The sequence below is a fragment of the Sus scrofa genome, chromosome 13 (genome assembly GCF_000003025.6).
Source record: "Sus scrofa isolate TJ Tabasco breed Duroc chromosome 13, Sscrofa11.1, whole genome shotgun sequence".
Taxonomy (NCBI): Eukaryota; Metazoa; Chordata; class Mammalia; order Artiodactyla; family Suidae; genus Sus; species Sus scrofa.
This window is the reverse complement of record NC_010455.5, coordinates 158,653,291-158,674,590: the sequence shown is the minus strand read 5'-3', so window position 1 is coordinate 158,674,590 and position 21,300 is coordinate 158,653,291. Positions and strand designations below refer to the sequence as shown.

The following is a 21,300-nucleotide window of genomic DNA, read 5'->3' as shown; positions in this document are numbered from 1 at the left end:
AAAAAGAAAAAAAGCTGCAGTTTTTTTTCATCATAGATAACCCTAACTGAGCCTTATCCTACAAATAATACAATACTCTTTCTCCCCAAACATGCAGTATTTTATTGAAATATTTTAATTTTATTTCTTGGTTTATTTCAGATTACCTGAAAAGTAATGAAATATAAATGTTTGTATTAAAAAGAGGGGTCATACTTCCTGTAGAACTAATTGTTTGAGTTTACATGTTTATGTTTCTGTCAGTTAAAAATGAAAGGTGAGGGGAGTTCCCGTCGTGGTGCAGTGGTTAACGAATCCGACTAGGAACCATGAGGTTGCGGGTTCAGTCCCTGGCCTTGCTTGGTGGGTTAAAGGATCTGTCGTTGCTGTGAGCTGTGGTGTAGGCTGCAGATGCGGCTCGGATCCCATGTTGCTGTGGCTCTGGCATAGGCTGGTGGCTACAGCTCCAATTAGACCCCTAGCCTGGGAAACTCCATATGCCACAGGAGCGGCCCAAGAAATGGCAAAAAGACAAAAAAAAAAAAAAAAAGAAAGGTGGATTTATTGTCATGGTTTATTTATGTAAAAGAAATATATTAGTTTCTATTAAAAGTAACAGTAATAAAAAATGAGAGGAGAAAGCTTAAGACATTTGCACCTATATGAGAAGCCTTAGGCACTCCTACTGGAATGTTTGTTTGTTTGTTTTGCTTTTTTGAGTTTTAGGGCCACAGATGTGGCATATGGAAGTTCCCAGGTTAGGGTTGAATCAGAGCTACGGCTGCCAGCCTACACCACAGGCAGGCAACATAGGATCCTAGCCCCATCTGCCACCTGCACCACACCTCAGGGTAATAACAGATCCTTAACCCACTGAGCGAGGCCAGAGATTGAACCCAAATCCTCTTAGATACTAGTCGGGTTCATTTCCAGTGAGCCACAACGGGCACTGAATATTTGGTTTCGTAACCTGTTTTAACAAACATATATACAGCACTTGCTGTATGCCAGGCATTGTTCTCAGGGCTTTACGAAATATTAACTGATTTAATTTTCTAGTACCCAGGAAGGGTAGATGCTGTTATCACCATTTTATAGATACGGACACAGAAGCACAGAGAGGTTAAGTAACTTCCCAATGCATTGGTTTTAATATGAATATTAAAATTGTTTAATTTTTACAGACTTGAAAGCAATCTGCATACCTTATTTCACTTTTGCTAACATAATTTCCTTATCTTGTTTCAATTTCCTTAACATAGCTACCCTAAAACTGGGTGATACGTGGGAGGGGGACAAAGAACATTTGTATTTCGTTTTAATATTCAAATGATACTTGATGACAACCGTTGATAACTTCAGTGATGATTTCCCTCCTACAATTCTTTTAATTTAGGCATGTGAGCAGCAGCGACAGAGTGGGCAAGCCTTACCGTGGCGTAAAGCCTGTTTTCAGCATTGGGGATGAAGAAGAATATGACACAGGTATAGTAATACACTCATCTATAGACTGCTTTCCTCAGGCACCAGGAATGATTATATAGGGAGAGATCATTCTGAACAACTGCTTAAAAAAAAAAGTAACAGTGAGATTCTGTAGAGGAGATTGGAAAGTCTGTGTTTTTTTTCAATGAAGAGTTTGGTTTTAGACATCTTAAATTGTGCGTTCTAGAAATCCAAGTAGAAATACTGAGTAGGCAGTTGATTATGGGTCTTTAGCTGAGGAGAGAAGTCTGAGGTAGTGATAATCTGGGAATTATCAGTGTAGAAACAGTATTTAAATCCATAGGGTTGGATCTAAATCCCCTTGATCCACCCACATAGGGGATTGAGAGGTGTGGGGCTGATGTTCAGGGAATTCTGAAATTGAGACATTTGAAAAGAACCTTTTAAAACTAGAAGCAGTATCCTAAAGGGCCACAAGATGGGGATGTTTTGCCAGGGAAATTTGTCATTCTCAATCATTGCCTTTTATATTTTAAAAAATAGTTTACTATTTTGCTTTATAATCCTATTTCCCAGATTATCATGGTTAAGTAATCATAAATAATATTAATGTGTATTGAATTAGAAAAAATAAAACAGTATATAAAATACAAAATAAAAAATACTCCCAAATCTCATCCTGCTTTTTCTGTTTAGTAATACGTGATGCATGTTTTCCACCTCAGCCCATATACCTCCTCAGTTCTCTCTGTATTATACAAATATACCGTAATTAAATCAGACTTCTCCCAATTGACATCAATAATTTTCCACGTTTTTTCCTGTTTCAAATAGCAATAGCTATTTTTATGCATATATGTATATAGGTGAACTTTTCCAAGTATATCCAGAGGGTAAATTCTTTTTTTTTTTTTTTTTTTTGTCTTTTGTCTTTTGTCTTGTTGTTGTTGCTATTTCTTGGGCCGCTCCCGCGGCATATGGAGGTTCCCAGGCTAGGGGTTGAATCGGAGCCGTAGCCACCGGCCTACGCCAGAGCCACAGCAACGCGGGATCCGAGCCGCGTCTGCAACCTACACCACAGCTCACGGCAACACCGGATCGTTGACCCACTGAGCAAGGGCAGGGACCGAACCTGCAACCTCATGGTTCCTAGTCGGATTCATTAACCACTGCGCCACGACGGGAACTCCAGAGGGTAAATTCTTAACAGTAGGATTGCCAGACTAGAGGGAATCACATTTGACATTTTTATAAATATTACAGAATTACCTTCTTGAAAACGTATGAGGTAAATATAATTTTCTGTATACTATTTCTTTTTTTAAGCAAATATACAGAATTTTTGTTTTCTCCTACACAAAATTTTTATATTCCTCTATATAAAATCTAAAAATATATTTCTTTTATTTTACATTGTAGCAAAATAATCAATACAATGTATTTTATTTCTATGTAGATTTTCCCCCAACACCGTCTCCAGCTACTTCTTATCTTCTGTTTCATACATTTCTGTGCTGTTTGTGATTGTTTCTTTTTCTCCTTTTTCCATGTTCCTGTTATCCATCAGTCTCTATCTCTCCCTGAATATTTCTTGTTCCATTAACAAAGGGAAGAGGTAAATGAATGAATAAATTATGGTATATTTATACTATCATATATGCGTAAACACCCCACATATATTTACACTACAAAAAATTGCATAGTAATGAAAATAAAACTAGAGCTGTGTGTATCAACATGGATAAATTTTACAATTTTGGGAGTAGGGTAGCAGTTGCAGAGGAATAAAATGCTCCATTTTATTTTAACTTAAAATGCAGAACACTACTATATATTATTTAAGGATATTCATGTATGGTTAAAAGTTAATACATGACTCCAATTCAGATAGTCACTGTTTCTTACTGGAGAAGGAAAGGAAATGTGATTGGGAAGAGGTACATGAGGGTTTCACTTTTTTAAGTTGTAAGTGAATAGATATGTGAGATTTCCTTTTTTAAATTATGTCTCCTTATATTTTGATTTTTTAAAAAGAAAAGAGGACATATAATTATTAACTCTAAGAGTATTATATCTCTTAAATTAGAATGTCTTAATCTCTCTCACCAAAAAAAAAAAAAAAAAAAAATCCCACTAAATAGATTTTTTATTTATCCCATGATGGATTTTTTGTTGTTGTTGTTGTTATATCCTTAAAATGAGAAACCAGCAACTCTTCAGATGGAGTATAATCTATAAAAAAATATTAAATAATTGTGTGGTACACTGAAACTAATATAATTTTTTAAATCAACTATATACTTCAGTTAAAAAAGAAAAAGAAACTAGAAAGAGCAAAAGAACTGTGCCATCTTTGCCCTCAAGATAGGTGCTAATATTATTACTGAATGATTCTGCCATCTCTCTACGACAAGTCATAATTAGAGCTATGCTATATTAAAAAAAATTGAAATTAGTAACAATGGCATATGGAAATACAATAGCTGGATTAGTTTTTTTCTCAACTTGTCTGTTTAAAATACTACCAAAATTTTTTTCAGGCTATTAAGAAGTGTATGGTTTTTGAAGTAATACCCCCCTTTTTTGTTGTTAAGTTACTGTGGACTTTAAAAAAGTGTTATTTCTGTTGAGATAGAATTGACAGTAACATTGTGTAAGTTTAAGGTGTACAATTTTCTTTTCTTTTCTTTTTTTTTTTTTTTTTTTGTCTTTTGTCTTTTGTCTTTTTGAGGGCTGCAACTGCAGCATATGGAGGTTCCCAGGCTAGGGGTCTAATCGGAGCTGTAGCTGCCGGCCTACGCCACAGCAGTACCACATCCGAGCCGTGTCTTCGACCTACACCACAGCTCACAGCAATGCCAGATCCTTAACCCACTGAGCAAGGCCAGGGATTGAACCCGTAACCTCATGGTTCCTAGTCAGATTTGTTTCTGTTGCGCCACGACAGGAACTCCACTTAAGGTGTACAATATTTTGATTTGATACATTTTTTCCCTTTTTTAGAGGGGATTTTTAAAAAATTTAAGTGTAGTTGATTTATAATGTTGAGATAGGTTCAGGTATACAGCAAGTGATTTAATTGTACGTATATACATCTGTATATATATTCTTTTCTCAGATTCTTTTCCATTATAGGTTATTAGAGGCTGTTGAGTAGATTTCCCTGTGCTATACAGTAGGTCCTTATTGGTTATAGTAGTGTGTATGTGTTAATCCCAAACTCCTAATTTGTCCTTCCCCTCCCCTGCCCTTTTCCCTTTGGTAACCATAAATTTGTTTTCTATATCTGTGTGTCTATTCCTGTTACCCACTTTTAACATCTTAAATTCTTTATAGATGAAATTGACAGTTCTTCAATGTCAGATGATGATAGAAAAGAAGTTGTAAACATTCAGACTTGGATAAACAAGCCAGATGTCAAGCATCATTTTCCTTGTAAAGAAGTAAAAGAAAGTGGACACATGTTTCCTAGGTACTTTTTTTTTTTTTTTTTGTCTTTTTGCCATTTCTTGGGCCACTCCTGTGGCATGTGGAGGTTCCCAGGCTAGAGGTTGAATCGGAGCTGTAGCCACCAGCCTATGCCAGAGCCACACCAACACAGGATCCAAGCCGCGTCTGCAACCCACACCACAGCTCATGGCTGGATGCTTAACCCACTGAGCAAGGCCAGGGATCGAACCCACAACCTCGTGATTCCTAGTTGGATTCGTTAACCACTGAGCCACGATGGGAACTCCTCCTAGGTACTTTTTAAAATATCTTCTTCAGAAGTAAAATTGAATTTAGGGTAATGGAAACGTTAACTGCAAGAGTTCCCTTTGTGGCGCAGCGGGTTAAGGATCTGGTGTTGCGGCTATGGCCCCCAGTTTGCTGCTGTGGCATAGGTTTGAACCCTGGCCTGGAAACTTCCATATGCTGTGAGTATAGCCAAAAAAAAAAAAAAAAGTTAACTACAGGAGAAATTTTATTTATCCAATAAGATATAATTTCCCTCTGTTACGTATGTTTGATTTTTTTTTAAGATTTTTATTTTTTCTATTATAATTTTATATTATAGTTGGTCTATCAATTTCTGCTATACAGCATGTCTTGATTTTTAAAAAATATTTATGTAAATCTTAATTTTGAAAAGTTTAAACAGAAAAGTTGAAGGAATGGTACATTGAACATCTTTATAAGCCTCTCAGAATCACTGGCTTTTAACTTTTTTTCACACTACCCATCTCTCTATTTATGTATGTATATGCGTACACACTTTCCTTTTGTCAGACCATTCAAAAGAAGCTTATAGATGTGACACTTTACTCCTAAATGCTTAGCATAAATCCTGCAAGAATATGAACATTCTCCTCCACAACTCCAGTAGCACTATCATATCTTTAAAAACCTTAAAAATGAACATCATTCAATACAGACAACACTCACATTTTTCAGTGTGCCCCCAAAGTGTCTTTATAGTCTGTGGTTTTTCCTTCCTGATGTGGGATCCAGTCCTGTTCACACATTGCATTTGCCTGTTATCACTCTTTAGGTCTCAACCAGTGTACAAAATGCTGCTCCCCTAACCTCCACTTCCCTCTTTTGCTTCATGGCAGATGACTTCTTTGAGTCTAGGCCAATTTTTCTGTGGAATGTCCTACATCCTGGGTATCTTGATATTTTTCTTACATATTACATAAGAGTATGTGCAATTTAATACATAAAAGTATGTGTAAAATATGTTAAAAGCTGACACAAGGTTGGGTGTAGTTAATAATTGTATCCCTATTTTGCCTTTGGGATCCAGTTATTAGAATATTATTAAATAAGTGAGGCAGCCAGATATTGCTTAGTGGTCTTTGATATTAAGTATATACTATGGTATGTTGAATGAGGATAGTTTACCAAATTAGACAATACTGTTAAAAGTCTAAAAGGTAGTATATTCCAAAATAGATTCTAAAAGTCTATTATTTTAATGGTTTCTGATTATGTATTTTTAATATGAAATATAAACTTTGCTCTTAAACAGTTACAGGATTATCTGTTAATAAAACATTAATTTAGAGTTCTGCTGTGGTGCGGCAGGATTGGCAGTGTCTCTGGCATGCTGGGACTCAGGTTCAATTCCCAGACCAGTATAGGATCCAGTGTTGCTGCAGCAGTGGTGTAGGTCACAACTGCAGTGCAGATCTAATCCCTGGCCTGGGAACTCCATACGCTTCAGGGCAGCCAAAAAAAAAATAAAATAAATTTTGTATAATACAACTATAGGAAAACTAAAAGCTTTTGTTAGGTAGCATTTTATTTGTAGATGATCCTTTGCTTTTACCTTTTAAAAGCAAAGTTAATTCCATTTGGAGTTGAATGTTTTTTATAATTGGGGTGGTTGAAGTAACAGCTGTTTTGAATGACTTTTCTTTAAAATTCTTTTTGTTTTTTTAATGCTTTTTTCCCTTTGAAGTCATCTGTTGGTTACTGCAACACATATGTACTGTTTAAGGGAGATTCTTTCACGGAAAGGATTGGCTTATATACAGTCTCGACAAGCACTAAATTCTGTAGTTAAAATTACATCCAAAAAAAAACATCCTGAGTTAATTACCTTCAAGTATGGAAACAGCAGTGCTTCAGGAATAGAAATCTTGGCAATTGAAAGGTAAGATTTTCTTAGGATGATATTATCTGAATCATTGAATTAGTTCAGTACTAGTTGAGTAGTTCAGCAGTTTCTCTTATTTTGGGGAGTGTATGGTGGAATAAGATACTTGAACCACTTATATTAGTATTCTTGCTCTTTTTCTCTTCCACATCCGTAGTCATACATGGTTTAGCCCTTGGGACCTGATTTCATTAAGTACCATAGCTAATTTCACAAACTTTTTGACAGAAGAGTCTTTAGGAGTAATTCATACCAGTGTGTGCTAATTACTGGTTTGCAATTACATAAGGAGCTTTTCTTGGAATGTAAATCAGTATTTTTATTTTTGTTCATTTCTGTTTTGGAAGTATCAGTAAACTAAGGCACTGTGCTGAGTGGTATAGTTAATTTTCAGTCTGGTACAAGCTCCTCCTTATTTCATTGTGGCAAACAATTCATGGACTGGCATAAGGGCCATAAACGACATGCTATCAAAACGAAATCATCTTTAATCTTAGAGGTAAAAATGTGAAGCCCAGAGGGGTTGAATGACTTTCAGATCTTCACACTTAGCTTGTGATAGAACCAAATAAAGTCCTCCAGACTCCTGAACTGTGATTCATCCACCTTGCTCTACACAATATGAAAAATCAGCTTGCTTTTACGTTTACATTTTCTTTCTTTCGGTAACCCTTTTGAGTGTATGCTGAAATAAGGGATGGGGAGTAGGTAGGAGGGCATCCCATTGGAAGTGACATCTAAGTTGAGTCCTGGACAGAAGGTACTATATTAATATATATTTTTCCTCCATAGGTATTTGATTCCAAATGCAGGAGATGCCACCAAAGCCATAAAACAACAGATCATGAAAGTTTTGGATGCTTTGGAAAGTTAATATAAAAGAAAATTATTTCAGAAGAAATTAAGGCAACCAAGAGAAATGTAGACATATTTTCCTGACTGAATACTAACCGGAGACTTTGATTTGCTTATGGGGTGCTTGAATAGCAAGTCTAAGAAAGTGTAAATTATTATAATCAATCTCTGGACAGTTTAAAAGTTTTTTAAATTTACTTTTGCATTTTCAGTTTTGTAAAATGATTTCTTATAAAGGTCAGTTATTAAATGACTTTGAAGTCACTGACCCCATGCCCTTATGCACTTAGGGTGCAAAATGCAATTCTGTTTTGAAGAGCTGTTTTAAGGGAACATGCATCACTTTCAGATTTAAAACAACCATACACATATATATTTGCAATGTCTTCACTGAAAATTAGGGATAGAACTAGTTGAAGAGACCCCTTTAATTGCTACATTTAGTTTTTCCCACTGAGCAGTATCAGAAACTAAAAAGTATTATATAGATTAATAACTAGCTTGCTGTTTTCTGTTCTTACAAAGAGTGAAATCTTTTTAATTAAATGGATGAAGATTCCAGCCAACTCAAATGCAGACCAGCTAGTGAACTGTTGAAACATCAGCTTCTAAGTCATCTTTGCACCACTAGCTAATAATTTGAACCCTGAGTGCTTCAGATACTAAACTTCATCCTAATTGTTTCTAAGGAGCAGTTAAAAGCATTATAATAAGTAGGTAGGCATGTTAAGATTAAAATTAACATTTGGGGGACAGAATTGTATCTTTTAAAATGTCATTGGTCTTTATTACAAGAGGAATATTTGATTTAGGCTATTTCAGAACAGGTTTTGAACACATTTGGATTTATCTTCACTGAGATTATGTTGTGACCACACTAATACCCACTTAAAGAAAAGCTAAATAATCAGAGAGCTCTATATAAACTAGTTTTTACCTTTACTTTTGGAAATTTATTTCTTTTCTTTGGTTTTTGTGCTCTTACTGAAGTTCCAGTGGCTTGAAACTGTTTTTATTCTCTTAATATGACAAAACTGAAAAATAGTTTGCTGATTTTGAAACTTTCTCAGTTTAATTCACTGAGGTTCATATTAGGCACATTTGGCGAAAGAAATCGAGGCACACGTTTGGAGTCATGGAATGACTGCTTATAAAATCAGTCGGGGGAGTAGCAGATCCTCACATCGTGCAGTGTCCTGAAATGTAATGGATTATCTCTGAGGGGTTGATAAGAAAAATGTTTAGATGTACTGTGTTTACAGCCAGTTATTTTAATTTACTTAATGGAAATCAAGTGAGTAAAAGGTAACATAGTTCAAGATATTTTATTCTAATATCTAAATAAAATCAGTTTACTTGAGTGGTTGAAGACATTTGCATGAAATTGCGCCTGGTGCAATATTTGATATTTATAACTCTCCCCATAACTGTTGTGTTGCATTTTTTTCCTTCTATTGGCACCCCTTTTAGAAATGTCCTGCAGTGTCATTTTTTGCCTATTTCAGCCATGGGACTTTTTTCATAATATTAATGTAAAGATGTTTGTGTTATTGTTTATAAATTACAATTGTAAATAAACCAGTACAGTTTGCTCAAAACTTTGTTCTTTTTTTTTTTTTTTTTTTTTTTGTCTTTCTGCCATTTTTTGGGCCACTCCCGCGGCATATGGAGGTTCCCAGGCTAGGGGTCTAATCGGAGCTGTAGCCACCGGCCTACGCCAGAGCCACAGCAACTCGGGATCCGAGCCGCGTCTGCAGCCTACACCATAGCTCACGGCAACGCCGGATCCTTAACCCACTGAGCAAGGCCAGGGATCAAACCCGCAACCTCATGGTTCCTAGTCGGATTCGTTAACCACTGCGCCACAACGGGAACTCCAAAACTTTGTTCTTAATGACCGTGTCTCTCTCTTTCTCCCTTTCTCTTCTTTTGTAAATCTCTATAGGCACCACAAAATTAGAAAATTGAGGGCTATCCTTTCAGAATTTAAATGTTCAGATTTCAGGCTTGAAGGTATTAGATTCCTATTTCTGTTCATTTAGATGGGGAGAGGGAGAGGTAGTTAAACAGTGACATTCCACATGTAGTAATTACTCCCTTGAACTGCTTCTCTGAACTTTATTTTCCTCATAAGAAAACCTATAGTTATTAGTCATGAATATCAAATGAAAATATATTTCATTGATTGTATTAGGCACTTAGGTAGCTTATCCTCCCTTCACTGGCTCAATAATCATAGAACTAGAATTTACTGTGGGGTATCTACTTCTTATGGACTCTGAAGGTTTGCAGAGTGGCAGCATTATGAGGTTGATTTTTTCTATATTTCTTCTTTTTTTTTTTTTTTTTTTTTTTGTCTTTTTTTTTTTTGGTTGTTGTTGTTGTTGTTGTTGTTGCTATTTCTTGGGCCGCTCCCGCGGCATATGGAGGTTCCCAGGCTAGGGGTTGAATCGGAGCTGTAGCCACCAGCCTACGCCAGAGCCACAGCAACGCAGGATCCGAGCCGCGTCTGCAACCTACACCACAGCTCACGGCAACACCGGATCGTTAACCCACTGAGCAAGGGCAGGGACCGAACCCGCAACCTCATGGTTCCTAGTCAGGATTTGTTAACCACTGTGCCACGACGGGAACTCCTATTTTTTCTTCTTTTTTTTTTTTTAGGGTCGCCCCTGCAGTATATGAAAGTTCCTAGGCAGGGGTCACATTGGAGCTATAGCAGCCGGCCTATACCACAGCCACAGCAATGCCAGATCTGAGCCATATCTGTGATCTATACCACAGCTCTTGGCAAAGCCAGATCCCTTAACCTACATTCTCATAGATACTAGTCAGGTTCGTTTCCCGCATTCTCATAGATACTAGTCAGGTTCGTTTCCACTGAGCCATAATGGGAAATCCATTTCTGTATTTTCAAGATGAGAAAACCAAGGCTAAAGAAATAGAGTGAATAGAAAATGCACCCCTCCCCTCTCCCCAGTCCCTGGGAATTATTATTACTTATTAAGGTATGAAATTAATTCTCTAAATAGATTTGATGACATTTGCCCACCATTAATGAAACGTTTTCTAGTAAGGATGATAAGTTTGTACTGATATATACTCAACCACTGGTCTGCTGCTGGTATGTTTCACACAGGACCTTTATTTTTAATTTTTTTTTTTTGATTTTTAGGGCCGCACCCTCGGCATATGGAAGTTCCCAGGCTAGGGCTCAAATTGGAGCTGTAGCTGCTGGCCTACACCGCAGCCACAACAACACCAGATCCGAGCCGCCTCTGCAACCTACACAGACGCATGTTAAGGAAAACCGTAACAACCTGTAACCTAACAGCAACGCCAGATCCTTAACCCACTGACCGAGGCCAGGGATTGCACCTGCATCCTCATGCATACTAGTTGGATTTGTTTCTGCTGTGCCATAATAGGAACTCCCCGTACAGGACCACTAAAACTCCTTAACATGATATTCTAACATACCAGCCATAGACTGGCATTTCGCTTCTATTTAAAATTGACAGTTTGACCCGGAAGAAACCCAACTCCTCAGGTTTAATGTGTGATGAAAGTAAATTCTCATCTTTACCTTTAACGTCTTTAAAAAATCTTTATTGAAATATAAATCCACATTCCATTAACCTCACCTTTTTAAAAAGCCTATAATTTAGTGGGTTTTAGTGTATTCAGAGTTGCACAACCATCACCACTATTTAATTCCAGGACATTTCATGACGCCCAAGAGAAACCCCTTAACACATTAACGGTCACTCCCCTCTCCTCCACTCCTTCCAGCCTTTAATAACCACTAATTTACTTTCTGACTCTATGGATTTTCTTATTCTGGGCATTTCATGATAAAAATAAGTGGCTTTTGTGTCGCTTCTTTTACTAAGCCTAATGTATTCATGTTGTAGCATCTATCAGAATTTCATTTCTTTTTATGGCTGAATAATACTCCATTGTACGGATTTATTTTATTCATTTATTAATTGATGGCCATTGACTTTGCTTCCACTTTTTGGCTATTATGAATAATACTACTTTGAACATAAAAAAAAGTTTTTGTGTTGACATGTTTTTAGTTCTCTAGGATATCTACAAATTACTCTGTCATGTTAATTCTACATTTAACTTTTGAGGAACTTCCAAACTTTCCCAGAGGGGCTTGGCCATTTTACATTCCAAATGGTAATGTGAGTGCTCCAGTTTCTCTACTTTCTTACCAACACTTGTTATTTTCTGTCTTTTTTTATTATCCCATCTTAGGATGTGAAGTGGTATCTCATTGTGGTTTTTGTTTACATTTCCCTAATGACTAATGGTGGTTGAGTTTCTTGTGCTTATTGGCTATTTTTATATCTTCTTGGGGGAACTTTTGATTCAGATTCTTTGCCTATTTTTTGGGAGGGCTGCCTCACGGCATATGGAGTTCCTGGGAGGATCAAGGATCAGATCCAAGCTGCAGTTGTGGCCTATGATGCTGTGGCAATACCTGGTCCTTAGCCCACCTCAGGAGGCCAGGGATCAAAGCAGCATCCCAGAGATGCCTCCGATCCCATTGTTCCACAGCTGGAATTCTTGCCTATTTTTAAATTGAGTCATTTGTCTTTATTGTTGAGTTGTAGAGCTCTTTGCATATTCTGGATACACATCTCTAATCAGATACATTTTCTCCCATTTTGTGGATTGTCTTTTCACATTTTTGATGGTGTCCTTTGAATCATATAAGTTTTTATTTTTAGTCTTTTTGCCTTTTCTAGGGCCACTCCTGTGGCACATGGAGGTTCCTAGGCTAGGGATCTAATCAGAGCTGTGGCCGCTGGCCTATGCCCCAGCCACAGCAACTCGGGATCTGAGCCGCGTCTGTGACCTACACCACAGCTCACAGCAATGTTGGATGCTTAACCCACTGAGCAAGGCCAGGGATCGAACCCACAACCTCATGGTTCCTAGTCAGATTCATTAACCACTGAGCCACGACGGGAATTCCCCTGAATCATAAAAGTTATTTAGTTTTGGTGACGCCTACCTTATTTATTTTTCCTTTTGTCACTTGGTGTTTTTGGTGTCATATCTAAGCAGTCAGTTGCCTAACCAGAGGTAATAAAGATTTTTGCCTATGATTTCTCCTACAAGTTTTATAGTTTTAATTTTTTTTAAATTAGGTCACTGATCCATTTGAAAAAGCATACTATAACTGTGAGGTTTATTTCTATATATGCATGTCTATTCCATCGGTCTATAAATATATTCTTTTTTTTTTTTTTTTTTTTTTTTTGCTTTTGTCTTTTTAGGGCCACATCCATGGCATATGGACGTTCCCAGGCCAGAAGTTCATTCAGAGCTGAAGACAGCAGCCTATGCCACAGCAACATGCAATCTGAGCCATGTCTGTGACCTACAACACAGCTCACAGTAACGCCGGATTCTTGACCCACTGAGCGAGGCCAGGGATCAAACCCGTGTCCTCATGGATGCTAGTTGGGTTTGCTAACCGCTGAGCCACGAAGGGAACTCCTATAAATATATTCTTATGCCAGGACCACGCTATCTTGATTACTGTAGCTTTTTAGTCACTTGAAATTGGGAAGTGTAAGTCCTCTAATTTGATGTTTTTCAAGATTATTTCTGAGTTTCTTGTTATTCTTAAGTCCTTTGCATTTTCATATGAATTTTTAGATTATCAGTTTCTGAAAAAAAAAACAAAACGGATTTTGATAGGGATTGTATTGAATCTGTAGATCAATTTAGGGGTTATTGTCATCTTAATGCTTAGGAACATAGGATGTCTTTACATTTATGTAGGTTGTCCTTATTTCAATGATGTTTTATAGTTTTTTGGTGTATAAGTCTTAAACTTCCTTTGTTAAATACATTCATAGGTATTTTTTTTCCTTTTGATCCTGTTGTAAATGGAATTGTTTTCTTAAATTCATGTTAAGATTATTCATTGCCAATGTGGTGGAATAGAACTGGTTTTGTAAATGGATCTAATCTTCCAACTTAGCTCAATGATTTTTTTTTATTATTTCTTCTGGCTGCAGTGTGCAGCAGCTTCATGTGGGAATCTCAGTTCCCAGACCAGGGATTGAACCCTGAGCAGCAGCAGTGACAGTGCTGAGCTCTAATCACTGGACCACCAGGGAACTCCCCAACTTGCTGATTTTTGTACTAGTTCTAACAGTATTTTGTGGATTCATTAGGATTTTTCTCTACTAAGGGTCCTATCATCTATGAATAGAGGCTGTTTTACTTTTTTTCTTTCTAATCTGGATGCCTTTTATTTCCCCATTTACATAATGGCCCCCACTGAAGCTTCCAGTACAATGTTGAATAGAAGTGACAGAAGCAGACATTCCTGTCTTGTCCTGATCCTAGCGGGAAAGCATCTAGAATTTCACAATTAAGTGTGAGTTTTCCATAGACAGCTGAATGATTTTAGTTTATAAAAATCATTGATACAGCTATATATATACTAGCACTGAACAACATTATTTAAAAAAAAATACTATTTGTAGGAGTTTACCTGTGGTACACCAGGTTAAGGATCCAGTGTTGTCACTGCAGCAGCCTGAGTTGCTGCTGTGGCACGAGTTCGATCCCTAACCCAGGAAGTTCCACATGCTTAACGGAAGCCAAGAAAAAATACTATCTATAGTAGTTCAAAATGTAAAATATCTATGGGTGAATCTAATAAAACATGCAGGATCTGTATACTGAAAACTAGAAAATGCTTATAGAAGAAATCAAAGACTTAAGTAAGTAGAGAATATACCATGTTAATGGATTGGACTATAACGTATCAGTTCTCCCCATTGAACTATGCATGTAATTTAATTCCAGTTCAAATCCCAGCATGGTTTTTTGTTTTGTTTGTTTGTTTTGCTTTTTAGGACCACACCCTGGGCATATGGAAGTTCCCACGCTAGGGGTCCAATCAGAGCTGCAGCTGCAAGCCCACACCACAGCCACAGCAACACATCTGAGCTGCAACACATGTAAGCTGCGTCCGTGACCTACACCATATCTCATGGCAACGCTGATTCCTTAACTCGCTGAGTGAGGGCAGGGATCAAACCCGCATCCTCAGGTTCTTAACTTGCTGAACCACAACGAAACTCCACACTTACCCAATTTTATGACTTACTATAACCTACAGTAATCAAGACAGGTATTGGTAAAAAGGATAGATACATAAATTAAAGCATAGAATATGTAATTCAGAAATAGATCCACAAAAATAGTGGTTGTTTGGGGGCAGAAGTTCAAAGGCAATTCAGTTGAGAATAGATAGTCCTTTCAATATGGTGATGGAACAAATGAATATCCATATAAAAGAAATGAATCTCAACCTGCCTCATACCTTATACAAAAATTAGGTCAAACTGTATCATATGGCTAAATGTAAATTTTAAACTAATAAATGGGAATTTTCATGACCTTAGATGAAGAGTCCTCAGGTAATGATACAAAAAGTATAATCCATAAAAAGTTTGATAAATATGACATATCAAACCTGAAACAGTTGCTCTGAAAAAGTTATTACTAATCATATGGAGAGACAAGCTACATACTGCAAAAAAAAATTCTTGCAAAATGCATATCTACCAAAGGATTTGTGTTGAGAAGATATAAAAGACTTTGGGAACTCAACAGTAAGAAAGCAAACTACCTGGAATTCCCATTATGGCTCAGTGGGTTAAGAACCCGACTAGTATCCATGAGGATGCTGGTTTGATTCCTAGCCTCACTCAGTTGGTTAAGGATCTGGTGTTGTGATGAGTTGTGGTGTAGGTCATAGATGCGGTTCAGATCTGGCATTGCAATTTGCTGATGCCATGGCTGTGGTGTAGGCCAGCAGCTGCAGCTTGGATTCGACCCCTTGCCTGGGAAACTTACATATGCCAAAGGTGCAGCCCTAAAAATGGGGAAAAAGAAAAAAAAAAAAAAAAACCACCTAATTTTTTAAAAAAGGGTAAAGATTTGAACAGATGCTTCAAAAGAGATATAAAGATGGCAGAAAAAGCACATAAATAGATATTCAACATCATTAGCCATTAGGAAAATGCAAATCAAAACAACAATACCACTACATACCTACTTAGAGTAACTGAAATTGAAAACAAAAGCTGGCAATACCAAGTGCTGATGAGGATGTGAAGCAACTAGATGTATACATTGCTCGTGGGAATACAAAGTGGTACAGCTACTCTAGACAAGTTTCACAGTTTCTTATAAAGGTAAACACACATTTATTACATAACCCAGCAATCCCACTACTAAGTGTTTACCTAGAGAAATTGAAATTTACACTCACATAAAAACCTGGGCAAGAATGTATATGGCAGTCCTCTAGTTGCCAGAAGATGGGAACGACCCACATGTCTTTTGGTGGGTTAATGGATAAACAGAGTAGCACACCCATCCTGTGTCATACTGCTTAGCAATGAGAAGGAATGAGCTAAATCATGCAATAATAGCATGGATGAATCTTGAAGGCAGACTACTTGACAGAAGTCACTCTCAAAATCCGTAACTGTATGATTCCATTCATATTATATTCTAGAAGAGGCAACATTATATGAACAGAACTGATCAGGGTCGCCAAGGGTGAGGGGAGGGTTTGATTATTTAAGGAGCTGAGCAAGGGCATGTGTCAGGCTCTGGAACTGTTTTGTATCCTGACTGCAGTGATGGTTACACAAATTCTGTGTGCATTAAAGCTCATAGAACTATACCAAAATGGTCAGTTTTATTGTATAGAAATGAAAATATTTAAAAATTAATAGTTCAAGGAGTTCCCGTCGTGGCACAGCAGAAACGAATCCGACTAGGAACCATGAGGTTTCGGGTTTGATCCCTGGCCTCGCTCAGTGGGCTAAGGATCCGGCGTTGCAGTGAGCTGTGGTGTAGGTCACAGACCCAGCTTGGACCTGGCATTGCTGTGGCTGTGGCGTAGGCTGGCAGCAACAGCTCTGATTAGACCCCTAGCCTGGGAACCTCCATATGCCATGCAGTGTGGCCCTAAGAAAAAGACCAAAAAAAAAAAAAAAAAAAAAAAAAAAAAAAACCTGAAAAATTAAGTCAATAGACTATATTGAATCTTTATGATTGTGTTTTCTTAGGCTTTTTCACATTCCTTATCTGACCCTTTCAACTAATTTGTGAAGAGGCAGAGTAAAGAAATTTAGACTAGGAGTTCCTGTTGTGACTCACTGAGTTAAGAACCTGATGCTGTCTCTCTGAGGATATGGGTTCAATCGCTGGCTTTGCTCAGTGGGTTAAGGACCCCATGTTGCTTCAAGCTGCAGCATAGGTCTCAGATCCTTCATTGCTATTGCTGTGGTGTAGGCCAGCAGCTGTAGCTCTGATTCAGCCCCTAGCCTGGGGACTTCTATATGCAGTACATGCAGCCATAAAAAAAATTTTTTTTAGACTAAACTAACTTTTACGAGTGTGAAGCATCTATCACTCTATCCTCAGTGCTTACATCAGTGCCTGAAATGTGGTGGTTATTTGCTGAACAAATGAATGAAAACAAGAATAGCAGGGTTGCAAACTGGTGGCTTAAGGATGAATATGACAATCTCTGTGGCCCACACAATTTCTGACAGTCTGGAAAACAGTAGGCCAGAGCTAGGGACCTTTTTTAGTTCACTGCTCACTTTTCTCTCTGAAGGTTGCCAGCTTCACTCCGTAGGTGACTTTCTAGCCTGTGCAGTTATTTTAAGTTGCTTTCCCTACTCTACTAATAATTTACTTTACTAATAACTCTAATAACTTGCTCAAAGTTTCATGGCCTTCTGGTGATAAAGCAGAGTTTTGAATCCAAGTCTTCTGATTTGTAGATAACTGCATCAGAAATTTATAAACAGTTATACAGTTATATATATTTGTTATATATATATTTACACACACACACACACACACACACACACACACATTTGGACTCTTGCCCTATGAAAAGCACTATGCCCAGTATGACCCACTCAGAATCTCTGCTCTTATTCTGGTGCAGATGCTTCCAATTCTTCTTCTGATTTTCAGTCCTTCATCTCTGATTATTAACAATTTGTATACCTACCTTACCCCAAATTGAATTCATGTTCCCCCAGACTGACTTTCTAAGACTATGAAGGAGTGATTGGAGGATTAAATGCTGATGTAAAGGAGACCAGTTATGAGTTGCCTGTAGCAGTCTCTCCAAAATGAGGAAGACCTCTCTGTGGATGGTGGTCATGGGGATAAAAAGGCAGCATTCAAGGAGTATTTCAAGAGAGTAAGAAGGGACCTGTCCCTAATCAGAGGTGGGGAATAAAAAACTTGGAAGACATAGAAGTGACTTAGATTTTTGAGGAGAGGAAATCAGGAGCAGAGAAAACTGGAAAACAGTATAAATGGTGGCGACTTTGACAGTGGAAAGCAAGGAGGAGCTCTTTTAGAGGGGATAAATTTAATTTCAGACAGTTGAGTTCGAACTAATATTAAGACATATAAATAGATGGAGTTCCTGTCGTGGTGCAGTGGAAACAAATCCGACTAGGAACCATGAGGTTGCGGGTTGGATCCCTGGCCTCGCTCAGTGGGTTAAGGATCTGGCGTTGCTGTGGCTGTGGTGTAGGCCTGAAGCTATAACTCCGATTGAACCCCTAGCCTGGGAGCCTTCATATGCCACGGGTGTGACCCTAAAAAGCAAAACAAACAAAAAAGAGACATGTATATAGAGATGATTTACAGGCAACTAGAGCTGCTGGAATAGCTCCTCTGGAGTGAAGACAGAAATCTGACCAGTACCAGCCTGGAAGTGGTCATTAAATCTGTAAGACGTGGTTAGCAACACCAGATTTTTAGCTGGGTTTTAGAGATCCACTTAATGTAGTGATTTTACTCTTTGGCTACTTTTCAAATGTCAGATAAAAGGGAACATGGAAACACGGAAGGCAGAGCTGCTGCAGTTGAAAGGACAGGGAGGGGGGTGGTGGCAGGGAGGGCTGGCCCTCCAGAGTCTCCTTCTGCCTCTAAATCTTTTTGAATTACATGTGATGAAAAGGTTCTGAGAGTGAAGTGATTTGCCCTAGGTATTAATATTAAATTAGTGGCAGAGCCAGAACTGCAACCCAGGGTCTAGCTTTTCTATTATGCTCAGAAATTTCTAAGGGAAAGCTCAAAAGCAGTTTTCATTATTCCTTTCCTCTTCTCTAGAACACAGCTCACCAGCTTTCTTGCATTTGATGTAGGGAACACAGCACCCTCAGGCTCTTGGTCCAGATAGCCTCCTCCTGGTTCTCTTGTCTTTAGGTTGGCTCATCCCAGGCTCCAGAGGACTCGCTTCTGCCTGTGCCTTTCACAATCCACTTGCTTGTTGTCATCTACATTCAGAGCTTTGTCTTGGTTTAAATTGCTGATGATCCCAAATCAGTCTCCAGGATGGATATCTGAGCTTGGGGTTTATATGTCCAGCTGCCTACTGGGCATCTCCACCTGGATCTTCCAAAAACATGTCCAGCCATGTTTGGAACCACTGTTGGATGCAACCTTATGCCAATAAACTTGCAAGTCTAGATGAAATGGGTGACTTTTTTTTTTTTTTTTACAGATTTTAAGCGGCCAATATCGACTAAGGAACCCCAATAAGCTATTAGCATAGCAGCATCTAAAATGTTATTAAAAATCTTCCTGCTCCAAAGCCAGGTCCAGATAATCTGTTAAAGCTTAAAAAAAAAATTGCTATGTATTTCTCCTCAAATCTTTATTACAAAAAAATTAAAAAGTCTTAAAATCGTACCATGAACAGCTATATACCCTCCTCCCAGATTCAATAAACATTTTGCCATATTTGGTTTATCTCTATATAAGCACATATTTTCTTTCTGTTGATCATTGTCAACCCAGACATTCTTACACTTCACCCCTAAATGCTTCAGCATGAAACTCCTCAGAATGAAGATAATAATCATGATACAATTATCACATGAAGTCATTAAAGCATCAAACATAGTTCATATTTAAATGTCCCTAATTGTCCCCCAAATGTGTGTGGGCTTTTTTTTCTTTTCTTTTCTTTTCTTTTTTTACGTTTTAGGGCCAGACTTGTGGCATATGGAAGTTCCCAGGCTAGGGGTCCAATCAGAGCTACAGCTGCGAGCCTACAGCACAGCCACAGCAACTTCAGATCCCAGCCGCATCTGTGACCCACACCACAGCTCATGGCAACGCCAGATCCTTAACCCACTGAGCAAGGCCAGGGATCCAACATGCACCCTCATGGTTCCTAGTTGGGATAGTCAATCGCTGAGCCAGGAAGGGAACTCCTGTTTTTTTGTTTGTTTGTTTGTTTTTTGGTCTTTTTAGGGCCAAGGGGCATATGGAGGTTCCCAGGTCAGGGGTCGAATTGGAGCTGTAGCCATCGGCCTACACCACAGCCACTGCAACGCCAGATCCGAGCTGCATTTGGGACCTACACCACAGCTCATGGCAACGCTGTATCCTTAACCCACTGAGCAAGGCCAGGGATCGAATTCACAACCTCATGGTTCCTAGTCGGATTTGTTTCCACTGCGCCAAAACGGAAACTTGTTTGTTTTTTTAAAGTATCCTTTTAAAAAACTAAGATCCAGGGATTTCCCCTTGTGGCTCAGCAGAAACAACCGACTAGTATCCATGAGGATGTGGTTTCGACCCCTGGCCCTGCTCAGTGGGTTAAGGATCAGGTCGCAGAAGCAGCTCGGATTCCGCGTTGCTGTGTCCTAGATCGGCAGCAGTAGCTCTGATTCCACCTCCAGCAAGGGAATTTACATGTGCTGCGACCCTAAAAAAAATAATTTCCACTTCAACATAATTTCTTAAACAATTCCAGAGCATTAAAAAGGATAGCAAACTTTTTATGATGTTAAAAAATTGAGTATATTGATTCACAATGTTGTGCCTCGTTTTATGATTTTTGATCCCCAAACCTGAGAAAAGCACACACAAAACACAAAAGTCAAAACACAGTCCTGACTAATAAATATAAATGCAAATATCCTAAAACAATATTAGCAGATTTCAGCGTATTAGAGGACTGAATTATTGTTGAGGATATTCTGTCTAAACTTTTAAGTTTCTCTTTTCGCCTTCCCCATTACGTAGCAGCCTTGTAGTACGACCCCAGTGACGTCTAGAGTGCCTAAATCAACCTATAGAAATTTCATTCCTCTTACAGCGACTGGTTCAAATAGACCAAGGCAATCAGCAAGTGGTATCTCTCCTGGCCCCACAGGTGATCCAACCAGATAGAGGTTCAGTCTAGAGGTTCAGTCCTTTTGCTGAGAAACCGAGAGACCGGCTGTTAAACATTTATTAGCACGCCACCTCGATTTAAGTCATCCCTTTGTCTTTCG

The 21,300-nt window shown here is 38.3% G+C and overlaps 1 protein-coding gene across 2 annotated transcripts in view; it reads left to right on the top strand.

Annotated features, from left to right (window-relative positions):
• Positions 1-9,508, top strand: part of TBC1D23 (TBC1 domain family member 23) — a 64,203-nt gene extending 54,695 nt beyond the window's left edge. For both annotated transcript variants that reach the window (XM_021071307.1, XM_021071308.1), the window contains 4 exons: positions 1,376-1,464; positions 4,762-4,897; positions 6,869-7,063; positions 7,859-9,508. In XM_021071307.1, the coding sequence (XP_020926966.1) occupies positions 1,376-1,464; positions 4,762-4,897; positions 6,869-7,063; positions 7,859-7,940 (502 nt within the window). In that variant the 3' untranslated portion in view covers positions 7,941-9,508. The remainder of the gene's footprint in view (positions 1-1,375; positions 1,465-4,761; positions 4,898-6,868; positions 7,064-7,858) is intronic.